We start from the raw sequence: 17,315 nt of genomic DNA on the forward strand, positions 1-17,315 counted from the left end.
AAAAATGATATTGTGTAAATGCTATTTACACATGTTATGATAAAATATGCAATGGTGGAAAGTAACCAAGTATGCTACCAAGTTATGTGCATACCCATGAATTTACAATTTATACTTTTACAGAGTAAAAAATTCTATTCATTATTTTTACAGTAGTTACTGGTGACTAGAGTGTTTACGTTAAAAATAAAACAAATGGGCTACGAAGCAAAGTTAATGATTGAACTAAACATCAAGCGTATAAATTAGTTAAATATAAAATTGGATTAGCTCCCTTTATTCACTATGACACCAAATTGCTAGACCATATAGCATCAATAACAATAATAATACAAAAATAAAGTAGGCATTTATATTTTATTATAATATAATTGTCTTTTGAACTTTTGATACTTTAAGTACATACTTTCACTTTTATCAGATAATTTCACTTTGTAAAAATATAAATATAAATAAATAAATAAAATTTAAAAATTGCAAGCGGGAGTTTTATTTATTTAAAAATAGGGGGGGGGGGTAGTTTTACATTGTTTTATTGATTTAATCCCTCAAATGATGGGAACATATAATTGTGCCTTTTAAAAAAAAGTCTACTCTCCAGTCACTTTAAAAAAAAAAATGACTGCAACATTTTTTAAAAATGAGAAGAAGCAGATCCAACGGTGTTGGATCTGCTTCTTCTTCTCATAGTCACAGTTATGTGCCTGCAGAAATCTCAGGTTCACCAGCGTGAGTTTGACAACGGCAACTCCGTCCTCATTGGTGAAGGGGGACTTACGTAACACCTTCCCTGATCTCCCATTGGCCAGACTCGCTGTCGGTCACCAGCTGAGGAAGCAGCGGCAGCAGCAGCAGCAGCAGGAGGAGTGGACGCAGAAGAAACACTCACAGCATCTGTACCAAACGATGAAGGTTGTGTCAGATCCAACGGTGTTTGCTTGAAAATAAGGAGACAAGCGGAGCAGCTGTCGTCATGGTGCGTAACTAGTTTGTGTACTGTATATATTTGTAATTTGTATCCTGCCTGTTTGATGCGCGACGCGATGCATCTGACATTTCCTGTTAGTGGACCACTATGTTGGTGTTACACAATATTTTGTATACTGTCAGCGTGCTGCGTATTAACAGGTGAAATACATCTGCAGGCGGATTTATTATAAGCATTTGTAAATACCGAATGTGTGTGTGTGTGTGTGTGTGTGTGTGTGCGTCAGCATTAAACACATCCACGCTTGCTCGTGTTTGTTCACAGTATGGGTTTGTGAATCACGCCTTGGAGCTGCTCGTCCTGAGGAATTATGGGCCGGAAGTGTGGGAAGACATCAAGTGAGTTTGTGCATCAATGTGTTTCTTTGAACGGCCCGGTGCCGTCGGTTGGTATGAGAGGTTAAAGAGACTGTGGCCACAACAAACCAGACCACAACCGGGATGTGAGACAGGCCTACTGTACAGCTACTGTAGCTCACTGTCAACTCACTGTACTGATTCACCTTCCTTCTCTGCAGGCTCACACTGACACCCAGATTGACAAAGGACATGTCAAATGACATCACTTTGAGTCAATCCCTCCCAACGGTTGTAGAAAGATACATTTATCTGATGCTGATCATGAGGCTGCATTGGTAACAGACACATTCAGATCCCTTGAGGTGTAACAATTTGAAAAGAGAAGTCCTCCTGTATTCAAATGAATAATATGCAATTAGGATCAGTAGAGCTGCAACAGGTAATCGACTATAACTAAATTAATCGGCAGCTATTTTGATAATAGATTCACCGGTTCAAGGAAAAAAAGTCAAAATTCTCTGATTTCAGCTTCTTAAATATTAATATTTTCTGGTTTCTTTGCTCCTCTGTGACAGTAAACCTGAATATCTTTGGTGTGTGGACAAAACAAAACATCATCTTGGGGGTCTGAAGAACACAATGGACATTGTTCACCATTTTATGACACTTTATGGACCAAACAACTAATCAATTCATAGAGAAAATAATCTCCAGATTAATCCATAATTAAAATAATCGTTAGTTGCAGCCCTAATGATCAGTGAAATATGCTTTAGAATATTTTTAGTATAAGTCCTCGTATAGGAAACAGGGCCCTGTGTGTATTTTCATTATTTGATTATTGTTACTCATGCATTAAGAGTTTAGCTGGCCGTGTTGGAAATAACTTCCATGGCTTTATATCATGTCTGGTTTCATGAATAACAGTATATCATATTATACAACATATGATATACTTGCATTGTATGTAAAAAAAAAAGAGTATCAACCAGTGTTTTTAGACTGTTGTCAAATAAATGTAGTGGAATGAAAAAGTTGAATATTTCCTTTTGAAATATAGCACAGGTACAAAATAACATGAATAAAATTACTCAAGTAAAGTACTTCAAAGTTGTAGGAGTACTTGAGTAAATTCACTAAATTGCTTTCTACCACTGTGCAGCTGTTCAGTGAAAACCATGTTTGTTCTTATAAACTCTCAGACTACTCTATGTGTTCCCTCATGGGTTGATACATTAGTTTAAAAGGTTAAATTAGCATCATATTGTTATATAGCAATGCATTTGTCACAAAGCTTTTCTTAGCTCATGAAAAGTTTACTTTTGGAGATATTTTTGTGGTTTTCAGCTAATTATAAGGTCAAATATTTAAAAGAAATTACCCTGATGGAGCATCTACAGTTAAAATGTTAAAACATTTGGCTCTGTGTAAGTTTATTTTTCATCTGTAGTCTTACAACTGCCCCCAACTCGACCCTGCCCAGAAAAGAAAGGAGGAAAACACAGCAGCAGCTGCCTTGTGTAAATGTTTTCAATGTGGTCATTCTCCGGCCACCACCACAAAAAACTACACTGCTGTGCAGCATCTCCAAATGTAACTCGTTGTTATTTAACGCGCAATTGATCATGTTTGGTCTTTTTCAGACTTTATGGCCCGAGTGATTTGAACATGAATTCTTATTTTCTTTCCAAAACCTTTCAAGGCCTGGCATGTTTTTCCAGCTGTTACAGGTTTTCTTATAAAACGGCGCATGCCGGTCAGGCCTGTAAATCATTTCTGTTTTCTCAGTTAAACAGTAGTAATCAGACCCTCATTAAGATTTCTGACATTTCTTTCTTCCCCTTTTTATTGGATTGTCAAATGTATAAATAGCACAGTTTGCTCTGTGCTCGCAGCGCTCACCAGCGGATCTGTGGGAGATCTAAACCTGATTGTCTATACCTGTTTTACAGTGTAGTTTTGAAACAACATATCTGACTGGCCACACATACTCAACAATTGTTACTGACAGTGCCTCTGTAAATTATGCACCAAGTCAGGAGTTGGTTTGCCAGAACGATTTGCCATCACAATGACAGTCACTGTTTACTTGTGCTGTAACATTTGCCGTAGTTGAGTAACAGGTTCACTTTGTTTTCAGGAGGGAGGCTCAGCTCGATATCGAGGGGCAGTTCCTTGTTAGGATTATATATGAAGATGCCAAAACGTACGATCTCGTAGCCGCTGCGAGTAAAGTTCTCAGTAAGTGATTTCAACTACTTTAAATGGACAACATTGTACTGTGTATGATATAATGCTACGAAAGGTGAAGACACGATTACAGGCTGAGATATTAACAAGCTCTGTTTTGTTTCAGAGATCGATGCGGGAGACATCCTGCAGATGTTTGGGAAGATGTTTTTTGAATTTTGCCAAGAGTCGGGATATGACACCATCTTGCGAGTGTTAGGATCAAATGTTCGTGAATTCCTGCAGGTAGGCTCTCTCATCTTTGCCTGTAGGAGAGCAGGATGGTAAAAATAACTGTAATCATTTGTAAACTGCACTTTTCACCACTCAGACTCACAATGGACATTTTAGAAAAAGATCAAAATGGATGCAGCAGAAGCAGAGATATTGTCCCTTTTTATTTTATGCATCATAATACCTCTGACGAAACCTGGAGAGTACACTACCCACAATGCAAGGGATGATAATTGGGTTGGAGATCTGCGTTGTGTTATGCTTCAGTTGCCATGAGTGGGCTACTGAGATCTTTTATAACTCCATACACCAGATTTTTTGTTGTTGTGTAATTTGGCTCTGGAGGAGCAAAATGACCTGTGATGATGTCATAGTGATGTCATCAGGGTCATCGAAATGTGACAGAAGCCTGTGTTATTAAACTAGAGGTGTGGTGTTTCAAACAAGTAAGAATTAACTGGCCAGGAGGGTCAAATTAAAGGTGTTGGTTTATGGGAATTGTAGGTTTCAGGGTTTTATACAAGGAACTAAAAGTCCGGATATTTCACCCTCTACTGCTTCCATTTTGAACATAAAAAAACATTAATTGAATGTGCTGCAATTTAAAAATGTTGCATTTTTTAATCTTCAAACTGAATTTTCAGAATTTGGATGCTCTACATGACCACCTGGGTACCATTTATCCCGGCATGAGAGCTCCCTCGTTTCGCTGCACCGACGCCGAGAAGGGAACCAATCTGATTCTGCACTACTACTCGGAGAGAGAGGGCCTGCAAGACATTGTGATTGGCATCATTAAAACCGTCGCTCAACAAATCCACGGAACAGAGATAGAGATGAAGGTCCGCTTTGCTGTTTTCATTCCCTTTTTGTGCACAGTGAGCTCACAGCTCTAATTGCTCCTTCTGCTGCGGGTGATGAATGAAGATGACTTCCCGTCAAGTTCCTCTTCAACTTGTGTTTCAACATCCAATGAGGCCTGTGTGTGTAAATCTGTGTCTCGGAATATGATTGAAATGGTTATAATGTGCAGATTAAACAACAGAAAGTTTCAAAATATCTAAATCGGGAACAGAGCAGCGCTGCAGGTCGGCAGCGAGTTTTTGGCATATCCTCCATGAGTCAGAGGATATTTTTAGATCTAAGTTATAGACTCTCTAGCTTTAAGATGTCGGGGAGTATTTTTATTTTGTGGTTTTATTTAAACTCAATTTTCATTGGTCATAAACAACATGTTTATGAGATAAGGCCATTTTTTCATTTTGTTTACTACCTGACCACACTAATCTTATTTTTATCTAAACTAAAAAATATTGTAACAGCAAGACCATGACCTGTCACTGGTATTATTATTTGTATGTTCACATTCAGCCCCCCAAAAACGGTCTAATCGACTCTAATAACTGCGGTTTGTTATTCTCCTCAGACGTGTATTGTACTTTGGGGTTTTCTCTCCCAAACCTAATCATATTGTGCAGACAGGCTAATATTTTTCAGCAATTGTTTGTGTAATGAAAGAACAGAAAATGGCAGACGCTCCAAATGTGACACCCAATTTCTGGCAGTATTAGCCACTGTTGCTGTGGCAACAGGGTGCAGAGACAGCAGCTTGACGTCAGCATGCCTTATGCCCATAAACCCACAGAATAATTTTTTTTTTACCCTCCAAATTTAAGTATCAGAGACTACAGATTCATAATAATATTTATATGATAATACCAATGACACCAATTTTGCAAAGGTGAAATATATACTGCCACAATAATATACTGCAGGCAAGTTTCACTTAATTTGAACTTAATTATTGCGACATCACAATTCAATCAATGATTTAACTTTGTGTTACGCAGATGATCCAACCGAAAAGTGAGGAGTGCGACCACATCAAATTCCTCATTGAGGAGAAGGATTCCGAGGAGGAGGCGTTCTACGAGGATCTGGACGGCTTCGAGGAGAACGGCACGCAGGAGACTCGGATCAGTCCGTACACGTTCTGCAAAGCCTTCCCGTTCCACCTCATGTTCGACAAGGACCTGATGCTCACGCAGTGCGGGAATGCCATTTATCGAGTCCTACCACAGGTGCACATTCCCAATTCAGTCACACATGAAGTCTGTTCTACATGCAGCAAATATTAATTGATAAAGTCAGCTCTTGATTATGTCTCTGTAAGACCTGCGTTTGTCTCAAACTGAGGAATCGACTGCACATTTTACCTGCGCAGTGTTGCAAGAAATAATTACACAGAAAACAAACATTAAGATTAATTCTAATATAATTTGCATGTTTTTATTGCATTTCCCAGCTTCACCCGGGATCGTGTATCCTTCCTTCAGTCTTCTCTTTGGTCCGTCCTCACATCGACTTCAGTTTTCATGGCATCCTTTCCCACATCAACACTGTGTTCGTTCTGCGAAGCAAGGTACAGTGTGACATGTCCTATAGTGTCGATCACATCACATCAGTCTTTAAGTTATGTTTTCAATAGTTTGCTAGGAGGCAAAAATCCCTAAAACAATCCCAAGTCAAAAATGATCAAAAACATGGCCTCATTGCATATGACAGAATGTTTTTATATTCTTATTTATTAATATTGATGAGCTCACTGATATTTTTAGAAGCAGCATAATATTTTGATTCTGTGGCTTTCATCAATGCTGTTAACGAGGATGAAATTGTTTGCATGAGGAGATTGCTGAGCATGTGAAAAATTAATCAAAGAAATTAATTAACAAAGTACAATTTCATGTTGACATTTCTGCACGGAACAAAGAGTGCCAGGATCCGAATTTTAGTCATGTGGCTCACAGAGCTCAGGGAGAAATTAGACAGAAACTCTGCTGGGAGAAATACATGAAGAATAGAAAACAGTTGAACTTGTGTACTTGTGTGTGCTCATGGGACCGCGAATGTGTCTGTTTTAACATATTGACTGCAATGCTGTGAAAATGTAGCTCGTACTCGTAAAGGAGATTTGTCTCCGAGCACTACCACAAAAAGTTACACATAAATTCTGAACCAATGCTCCCTTGTGGTGACTGATGCATATAACTCTTAAAGCATTAAAAAAAAAAAAGTACAAAAAATAAAGGGTGAGCTGAACTGGTGCCCAGATTTAGAGGAGAACTTTTAATGAATTATTCATAACTGTGATCTAATCCCGGCAGGAGGGCCTGCTGAACGTGGAGACAGTAGAGAACGAGGACGAGCTGACGGGGGTGGAGATCAGCTGTCTGAGATTGAAAGGACAGATGATTTACTTGCCAGAGGCAGAGAACATCCTTTTCCTTTGCTCACCCAGGTAAACCCACGGTGCCCCGTGTCCTGACAGAAGCAAAGAAGTGAACACACAAACCAGAACTGAAAGAGGAAAATCAAAATGTATGATAAAGATAAAAGTTGTAAAATCCAATGGCTTTACTTAAATTGTTGAGTAAAGCCATTGCTCTTCTATGTTTAGGAGACCAAGACTCTAGTGATAGTATAGTTATAGACCACTTTTCTACACCTGCTCAAATGCCTCAACAGTTTGCTTTTGTCCAATTTTATGTCATTACCACTGAAGTCTTTATCTCAGCACTACTGAAGACGACAGTCTTTAAAAAAGGGTCACAAATATGTACTTGCATTTTTAAAAAAAGTCAGGTATTTATCTGGACACTGTAGTTTTCTTTTTTTGGGGGAAAATTACTCAATTTCTTGAACATGTTTACACATTTGAGGTACAGAACAGTGCGAGCTATAAAGTCCTTCAAAATAAATGTGACTCATATGTCACCATAACATCACATAGTATGTTATTTTTTTTAAATACTATTCACAATATATTTTTGCCCTTAATTTGTACAAAAATAACAAGAAATCTAATCTATCCCATAGACACATAACATTAACATTTCAATCTTCTCCAACACACTTTTTTTTCCATCTCAACCCATTAATATAAGAGCAATTTATTTTCTCAATTTTTACATCTAATTATTCAGACTACTCCCTTTAACACAGTGTCAAATGTTTTCCACCGCTTAACACTATGAAAACCTAATTAGAAATTAAAAACTAATATCACACACACACACACAGACACACACACACACACACACGTTTACAGCAGCAGGGTGGTTTTAGGTGGGATTGACTCAAAGTGAACAGTAGTGCTCATGTTCATTGTAGTGAAGAAACGAATCACTGAGCAGCGGAACAAATTATCCAACTGTTGTCACGGAATAAGGTGTTGTAGTGACAGAGTGAACTGAGCTGTGTTAAAAAATTGGTGGCATGTCCCATTAAAAGTATTTTGACAGAAATAAAGGTCTATTGGACAGAGGAATAAGATAATAAATATTTGAGCCTGTTCATGTTTGCAAATATGCACCGATAAAAACAAAATATGTACAATGCATAAACGAAATCTCCACATTTTACGTAAAAAAAAACCAACTAAAAAATATTTTATTTATTCAAGTTCTATACAATAAGTTGTATTTGTGTTTTTTCTTTTATTTATAGTTATTTATAATACTTTTTGTAATGAAAGTGTCTTTCAAAATAAATTGTTCACCGTATTCTGCTCATGTACAGAAAAGAAAATTATTGATAAACTGTAGGGCAAGGAGGTTATTTATTTGATTCATGTAAGCAATTAAGCTCCCGTGTTCTTTTTTTAAATTTTGCTTTAATAAACAAACATATGTGTGTGTACATGGCGAGAGAATACAACCTGACCTAGAAACAGAGAGACCTGTGAGCTGGTAATAACATTGGTTCTTCTGCGCTGACCCCCATTAGCCTCTGTGGCCTGAATGTAACCAAACAGAGATTTCTAGTGAAACATCGGATGCAGGAGAGCAGGGTTTAAGAGATCTCGTCCTCGTAGATCGAAAACACTTCACTGAGGAGAAGATCAGTGTTTTCAAAAAAGGTTGCCGCTGAAACAGAGAAGCAAGACAGGTCTCGTACAGGACAGTGTCTGACCTCACCCCACAAGAGGAACATTTATCTAGAGCCAGTCAGATCAACCCTGAGAGCAAGACGATGATCTCACTGCCAGTGGTTCATACAATATGCTCTGTTTAATTACTGCTCCCTTTTAAAATGAGCAAGAAAAAGAAACACGTCTGCAGTTTTTTCCTGCTTCCACAGACACAAATAAGACATTTGAAAATTATAAGGGCATTTCACTTTTTTTGTCCCACTCTTTGTTCATCTGTCCTCTTATCCTTGTGGTTAGTGTCATGAACCTGGATGATCTTACACGAAGGGGTCTGTACCTGAGCGACATCCCGTTGCACGACGCCACGCGGGACCTGGTGCTGCTGGGCGAGCAGTTTCGCGAGGAGTACAAACTGACCCAAGAGCTGGAAATCTTGACGGATCGTCTGCAGCACACACTCCGGGCCCTGGAGGACGAGAAGAAGAAGACAGACAGGTTTGACTGTTTTTTTATAGATACAGTATGCTTTCTTTTTGGTTTTTAACTTGGCCTCAAGAAATTACCCTGAAACCTGCAAGATATTTATTTGACCCAATCTTAGAAATGTAAGCTGTAAACAAACATTAAGGAACATTTTTTTTGACCCACTCAAACTGTGGCATTTCATATTTGTGACCTGTGAGGAAGAATGTTTTTAATGTATTCGGGTGAATGTGATATCTCAGGAACGCCCAGAAACGAATTTTCGTACATTAGGCACAAACACTGGCATCACTTGGAGTCGAGGATGAACTGATTGAATTTTGGTGGTCAAAAGTCAAGGTCACTGTGACCTCACAAAACACACTTTTGGCCCTCACCCATGAATGCACAATAATTCAGACTAACTTTCAGACAAATATTTCTAATAGGAATTTGTCAAAGGTCATATTCACGGTGACTTCATAATGTCCTGAGAGATTGAATTGAAAGTCAACATTAAAGATGTCACCAGAGCTGCCAGAAGAATCCCAAGGGAACTTCTGCCACTAGAGAGGAAGTGATGCTTTGTATTGTGGATTTAATTCAAACAAACACATCTTCCTGAGCAGTAAATCTTATAATCAAACATCGTCCGGAGCACAAAGTTTAGAACCACAAATGAGAGCCATAAAAATTTGATAAGAATGTTGAAGCCTTGCGGATGAGACATACAACCGTTAGGCGGTAATTCTAGTTGGCTTCTCAGATGGTTTTACATTTTGAAGAGACCGGAAGAGGAAAAAGCATCTAAGGTTTAAGAGGTAAAAGATGTAGATGAGAGAAATGGCAAACTGCTATGTAGCAAAAAATATGTATGTTTTCTTTTTTTTGTGCTTAAGTTGTAATTAACCTGTGACCCCTTAGATTTCTGTTGTGATTTCTGTTCCTGATCCCCCGATTAGGAAACATGACTCTCTGTAATCTAGATTTTTTACATTCTAATTTTGCCGTATTTTAATAAGTGACATAATTACGTATAACTAATTATGACTTTAATTATCCGTTTATTAGTCAAACGACTCTTCAGTCCCTGTTACGGAGAAGACGCTCAGTTAGCTTTGACTAAAAAAACGTCCTGTCATAGTAATTTGGCAGAGCAGTGGGTAACAGCTGGAGAGGAGCACGGAGGTAGACCGTGGTTTTTATGAAGACTGCTGTACAGTAGCAGCCCTATCTTCCACTCTCTTAATAGATCCCTATATTATTATCACTCTCACCTCTGGTCTCCGAGTGCTTCGGGCACCGAACGTTGAATAGAATTCAGGGTTTCTCTCTAAATATTTAAGAGAACTGTTGCTGGTCTGTCGTTGCCTTTTCAGAGCTTCATGACAATATGTTGCCTGATCATGAAAACGTATATTTATGCTGTTATTGCCGCTGTTTACCTCACAAGAGGAATTACTCTTTATGTATGAGTTGTTAAAGACGTGACAGATGAACACGTTTAGCCCTTTCTCCTGGGTAAACAACATACTCTATATAAACATATATAGATTTCTGTATGTTTCGTGTGTCTTCAAATTATGATGCATCATGGAAGGAATTTTTGCTTTTAACAGGCAGCCATGATCTAACCTGTTACCATAGAAACACCACCACCCTCCCATCTGAGAGAAGCTTACATAGCAAAATGACCAAAAGGTGGTGGGTGAGCTTTTAAAATGCCGGTCCAATGGATGGACTTCAGTCTGGCGACCCCGGTCCCGTTAGCTCTGCTGCTCGAGTTAACCACAACTACGCTTTGACTCAAAACGTGTTTATTTCTCTCCCAACCCTTTTTAGATTGCTCTACTCCGTCCTGCCGCCATCTGTTGCCAACGAGCTGCGACACAAGCGGCCCGTCCCGGCGAAACGCTACGACAACCTGACAGTCCTCTTCAGTGGCATTGTGGGATTTAACGCCTTCTGCAGCAAGCACGCCTCGGCCGAGGGAGCCATCAAGATAGTCAACCTGCTCAACGATGTTTACACACGTTTTGACATCTTGACGGACTCTCGCAAGAACCCCTACGTATACAAGGTTGGAGGAAAGAACTGTACCATGATAGTTGTAAATATAAAGTGATAACGATCAAAGTGGAGACTAGAAATCTATTATCAGAAATTCATTTTCAAGTACTTTTAACTACCCTGTTCTAAGCAGGTTCTCCAGCTTTGCTGCATAAAGAGAAGCTCCCTGACTCTCTGGTGAATAATGTTATGCAATAATGCACACACAAAGTCAGAGAGGATTTATATCAACTGACTTGAGTTTTTCCCCATAAGAAGAGTAGCACCAACTCCCAAACACGCTGTAGTTTTACAGAGGGACTGCAGCGTTTTATGGGCCTCGTGCAGCAGATTTACACTCCAGGCTTTCAGACAAGAATGCACTTTAAGAAGTCAAACAGACCTCGGCACTTCCAAGGGATCGGCTACAGGCACTGGGTCACCAAAAGAAGTAATATTTACTCTTCGAGCTGAATGGCTTGGTGGTCCTGGGGTTTTAGCGGGGCTCACAGAGGCCCTGGATGTCTTAAAGCTGATGTAAGTGTTTAGGTGTATATCTCAGGGTGTTTCAGTTTATTTTTAGCAGCACGGGTGCATTCAAGAAAACTCCCCGTTGCAGCAGCGCAGTGGGAACAGATGATTTTTGACATGACATGATAGTACGGTAAAATAAAACAGGTTATGGCATCACTCGTGACGAATGGCAAAATGCTTTTCTTCCCTACAGGTGGAAACAGTGGGTGATAAGTACATGACAGTGAGCGGCCTGCCAGAGCCGTGCACACACCACGCCAAGTCGATCTGCCACCTCGCTCTCGATATGATGGAGATTGCTGGACAAGTCAAAGTGGATGATGTACCAGTACAGGTGTGATATGAGCCTCTGGCTTGAAAAAATTATTCAGAAAACTTAAAATATGTCTATAAATCAAACACGGTGCCATTTGTAGGTTAGGCATATTTTACACCAACTAAGCTACCCTGAGCACACACTAAATTAGTTTTGTATATAATATGGTTTTTAATATATTTTGGCTGTACACGTGAGCGCTTCAGGCTCTGGAATGAGTGTAGCTGCCAGGAAAAAAGTTATCATGGTGAAAAGTGCAGAAACAGACCTTTTCCCGTTTATTAAATTTATGCAGTGAATCAATGTTAATGTTTTATGTCTCGGTTTTAAAGAAGGCGCTGATGGTGTTGGAAGGCGTCCATTGCACCAGCTCCTCCAGGTGAAGCTCATATAGGAGATGGCACATCAGGCAGGGAGCTGGACGGTTTGGCAAACTGGGAAGAAATAGAAAAAAAAAAAGGATAAAAACAAGAAAATTCACACAAAAAAGATACATTTAGATAAGAAAAAATAAATAAAAAGTAATTTTATTAACTTTCTATTTAGTATCATAAGATTTCGTAATTTTACCCTTAAAAAACTCAACCGATTTGGATCTTTGGCGGTCGATGCCGACACTAGGGAGTATCAAAATTTCTCATACCGAAATATCAGCCGATATGTGTTTATTGAAAAAAAATGGCAATGATTCAGATTTCAAGATGTCATTATTGAACCCTTATGACAAGGAAATGTAATTTGGGCATTATGATATTTTACAATTCAACCATTAACTTTATTTTAAATAACTGTAAATAAATTGAATCAAGAAAATAAGCATACTTTTTTCATGTAAAATGTAAACATAAATGCAGATTGTAAAAAAAATGTTTTCATATCGGTGCATATCGGCAAACATAAACGCTGATACTGGTATATCTGCGAAAAGCTCATATTTCATAGCCAACCCGATAAATTGGTCTAGCTAGTACATAGTGCATGTTTATGCTTTAAGTCTCCATAGTGGACAGTTTCTCTATGGTGCTTTGCTGCGTTTGGCACGTTATCATTATTTTCAGTCTGCTTTCTATCACGTATTTTAATTATTTTGCTGTTTTTTTTAAGCAATGCATCTGTTATCTAACATAACAACTTGATGAGTTTTTCAGATGTCTTCTGGAGCTGACATTACCGCTTCGACTTAATTTGACCAAAATCTTGCTGATTGATTTTAGAATAACTGCATCTGTGCATCTGGACATATTTCCACAGTGAAGTCATAAGCAGTGAAAAGTTGGAGAAAAAACAGCAGACATTTGTTTAACGGACTGTTCGAGATTGTTATTGTATCAATGACTGTTGAGACCTATCTTTGGAAAATCGTGTCTGCTTAACAAAAGGTTGTTTATTTTGGGACATGGCACTGGCTGAAGAGGAGTCCGGTTTGGAAGCGAAAACAGACTCAAATCATCTCACGATCCTGTGGCTAAAAATAGAAACTCATTTGTCCCAGACACTTACAGCGTCTTCATGGTCTGAAGACAATAAGCGCTGAAGTGCCTAAAGGCTCAAGTGTAAATACTAGTCTGTACATTGCCTGAGCTACTTTCGGTATAGGTAGTTTATTGCCAACCCAAAACCTTAAAAGCAACTCACACAAAAAATCTTATTTTGTGCACGGAGAGATTTCTGGCAGAGTTAACCTTATATCCGCCCACCACATTTCAAGTTTCAGTTCAACATTTCCAAAGGTATATTTGAATGCTGTGATGGTTATGGTCAAACTCAAACTGTGCATTTTTTTTCGGTGTCCTTTTTGAAATAGATAAATCAGAGTAATATGCTGCTTTCAGGAATGAATTTACCACTAATGATAATATTGAAGATATGTTTAAGTAAATATTTAAGCCTGATTTTGACAGTATTTGATCAGACGCATGAATATCTTTGACATATTTTTTTGCTTAGGTTGAATTATAACCAACACACAGAACAATAACAATGGGTTTTCAGGAAGATTCTCCTTTTTTAATTTTTCTGTCTTCCCAGATTACTATCGGAATCCACACCGGAGAGGTGGTGACGGGGGTGATCGGCCAGAGGATGCCCAGATATTGCCTTTTTGGAAATACGGTCAACCTCACGAGTCGTACCGAAACTACTGGTGAAAAGGGAAAAATAAATGTCTCAGAATATACTTATCGGTAAGTCAAGGATTCTGCTTGTTTCACACCAGTGGCACATTGTTACCTGCTTCATTCACGTGAACTTATGTTTGTATAGAACTGAGCTTTACAAATTCATTCAGTGCCAGTTATAAACATGAAGAAGCTGAAAACCATTTTTTAACCACACCACCAGGTTTATACACGGCCAGCCATATTTTATATTTGACGACCTTTGTTTGACAGAATAATATTTAATGTAGTACCAGAGATGAGAAATCTCCCGGGGCCCGCACAGCGCGATTGATTTGCGACGGTGTTGACGTTCGTATTCCAGGTGTTTGCAGTCTGCCGAGAACGCCGACCCTCAGTTTCACTTGGAGTATCGAGGACCCATCACCATGAAAGGAAAGAAGGAGCCGATGAAGGTGTGGTTTCTGTCCAGGAAGTCCACTGACACAGAGTCCACCACAGTGAGGGCTTAACGGTTCAACTCTTAAAACATCGTGAGTGTCGTCTGATGAAGACTTCAGTCGAGGTACCGTCCAGGGAAATGATGAGGCCGGGATGAGATTGATGAAGAGTGATAATGTATCCACAGATATTTTTAGGAAAATGAGCCACAGTTTTTATTTTTTTGAAGTGGACGTGAAATGATGATATGTTTTTGCGGTACATTTTCATTAATAGTAAAGGTTATTCATACAGTAACATGGTACATTCAAGTTTGATACATACCATTAAGGTTTTGATTAGCAAACAGTTTTCAATTATCTTAAATATTTTTAGTAATTAATTTTGTTTGTTCTGAAGTCTGAAGTGTGCCAAAAAAAGTCATTCACAATAACTAAATGCATTTAAATTCATAATTCAATGACAATGAGAAAATCTTTATTTAAGAAGTTTAATACAGATGCTAACAATCATAATAAAACACTTTTTACTGCTTTTCAGTAAAAAGAATAAATAACAATGAATAATAAAATGACAGTGCCATTACATTACTGCTGCTATTTAAGATATATAAGGTTTTACACTAAATATATTACAGAGGCATCAAAACCATTAAGATAAACACAATATTATAACTATTGTTTTTATATAGATTTCATGTTCTAATTTGATTCATATGTTGAAATTCAAAGATTTCATTTAGTTTAGTTCTTAAAAAAAAACCTGATGCAGTGTGGAGCCGTTATTGAACCACTATCATCATGTATCATCACTGAATCATAATGTAGTCCCATAAATAAAAATGTGCAGTATACACTAGTTTATATAATATATTTATTGGACCTCTCTACTTATTGCACATTCACTTTTTGTCTGATTCTATGAAATAATATTGAGTATTTTTTCCATTCAACTCTTCTGTTGTTGAAATACTATACTCAGTGATTGACTTATTTATTTTTAACATCATGTTACTTTGTATTTATTCTTTTATTTACTTAAGAACTAGTTTTAATGTACTGATCACCTTTAGAAAACAAAACGTAGTACATTTTATCACAGTAGGGATGACACTACTGTATAAGTAAAACTTTGTGCTTTCTGTGTTTGATTAATTTCATGTGCGTATGTGCTGTACTTTTCCGAAATTTTTGATAATTCATTTTAAGTACACTGCACATAATGTCCTCTCCTAGAAATCCAGCTTTTTGTGCAAGAATCAAACCGGTGCCTCATGTACTGTACAAGTGCATTTTGTGTGGTTGTAAAACACGATTGTTTTATTATTGTTTCTGTTTTGGAGGTTAACTAATAAAAATAGTCTTGACAAGTGTTGGTTAATATTTTCCTTTGATTATTACATTTGTGGCCAGCATATTGTGGCTCTAACAAAAATAGATGAACATGAAGAAAAGAAAAATCCATGATCATTACCATTACAAGTCATTTATTAGATACAGAGCAGCAATAACGTAGATTAGAATGTAGATCATTTTGTAAAGGGCTCTCTCTAGTGGCCAATCAGAGGACTACCACCATGGCACCAAGCATGTCTGACATACAGTATCTGCTGATGTTGTAGTTAATAAAGTACACAAAATATATTGTAGGCTCACTACAAAGTGTTTGAAAACTTGCTTCAAATATTACAGTATACATGCAATAATTCATTTATTTAAAAAGTCAGGCTTTGAACCCTTATGAGGCCCTGCAACAGTTTATTTTAGATTTCATACTGCTTTTATACAAGTGGATGAATGTGAGTGAGTTTAAGTTTGGGCGTTTATTATTTTTTAGATTCTTATCCTTCGCAATATGAGCACGGAAAAGTCTGGTCTGTCCCACAGAGCCCTGATCTCTGAATCATGGAGTCGCTGTGGGATCACATGGAGAGACAGAAGACACTGAGACAGACTAAATCCAGAGAGGAAGTGTTGCTCCAACATGTTTTGGAACAACCTGCTGTACTGTACCTGCCAAGTGCTATAAAAAAAAAAACTGCACTAGTCTGCCAAGGAAACCTGGTGCTGCAAGGGGGGGGGGGCACACCATGATCTGATCTACTGCATTTTGTTTGAAGTTTATAACTGATAACTGATATATTCATGGCATTATTTGTGTCTCACTTAATTCTAACGTCTAACATTCTTATGTTGAAATCCCCATTTGAGTACGACAGTTGTACGACTTACAACAGAGTTTGATCGCTGCAGCGACAACAAGCCTCTGCTTTTATGCACCATGGTATCATTTCGCCTGTAGTGTTGCAGCTGATGCTACAACCTGGATGATTGTGTGATATAAAGTGTTTGAAAGATTAAATAGTCAAGGAAGTGTAAAGCTCACCTGCAGATTTAATCACTGCAGTCATAGTAGAAACGTCTGGTTGTGTAATAAGAGAAGTAATAAATGTAATAAGAAATGAAGGTCAGGCAAAGGTCGCTCGTGCCACATGGTAAAATGAGAAGACACTCAGATAAGAGAGGATTAACACGTTGTGCATGTTTGATTCATCCCTTTGTCAGACTTGGCAGGGATATTTAATGATTTTGTTTCGCTTCACTTACTTTGGTGTTATTAAATCAAAGTTTTCATCATTCTGTCCCAAATAGACCTGAAATACCCAACAGCCAAACTCAAACAAAAAACCTTGCATTAGCTATTAGTTAACCCC

General features: G+C 38.1%; 1 protein-coding gene across 2 annotated transcripts; it reads left to right on the forward strand.

The window, feature by feature from the left end:
• Positions 1 to 824: 824 nt before the first annotated feature.
• gucy1b1 (guanylate cyclase 1 soluble subunit beta 1) lies at positions 825 to 15,973 on the forward strand. Of its 2 annotated transcripts, none has more exons than XM_035637579.1 (13): positions 825 to 976; positions 1,253 to 1,326; positions 3,428 to 3,528; positions 3,644 to 3,762; positions 4,395 to 4,592; positions 5,601 to 5,831; positions 6,056 to 6,172; positions 6,918 to 7,051; positions 8,981 to 9,178; positions 10,988 to 11,225; positions 11,922 to 12,062; positions 14,073 to 14,227; positions 14,526 to 15,973. In XM_035637579.1, the coding sequence occupies exons 1-13, from the start codon at positions 974 to 976 to the stop codon at positions 14,671 to 14,673; spliced, it is 1,857 nt and encodes a 618-aa protein (XP_035493472.1). In that variant the 5' UTR covers positions 825 to 973; the 3' UTR covers positions 14,674 to 15,973. The 2 variants fall into 2 exon arrangements, with proteins under 2 accessions (XP_035493472.1, XP_035493473.1); XM_035637580.1 differs by having other exon boundaries at positions 828 to 976; positions 1,215 to 1,326.
• The last annotated feature ends 1,342 nt before the right edge of the window (positions 15,974 to 17,315 follow it).

Source organism: Scophthalmus maximus, chromosome 8, assembly GCF_022379125.1.
Source record: "Scophthalmus maximus strain ysfricsl-2021 chromosome 8, ASM2237912v1, whole genome shotgun sequence".
NCBI classification, from domain to species: domain Eukaryota; kingdom Metazoa; phylum Chordata; class Actinopteri; order Pleuronectiformes; family Scophthalmidae; genus Scophthalmus; species Scophthalmus maximus.

Bases quoted from the DNA above. Each gene is read 5' to 3' on its own strand.
- gucy1b1 (XM_035637579.1), top strand. The intron at 1,327-3,427 runs GTGAGTTTGTGC...CTTTGTTTTCAG, and splicing joins GAAGTGTGGGAAGACATCAA to GAGGGAGGCTCAGCTCGATA. The intron at 7,052-8,980 runs GTAAACCCACGG...CCTTGTGGTTAG, and splicing joins CTTTTCCTTTGCTCACCCAG to TGTCATGAACCTGGATGATC.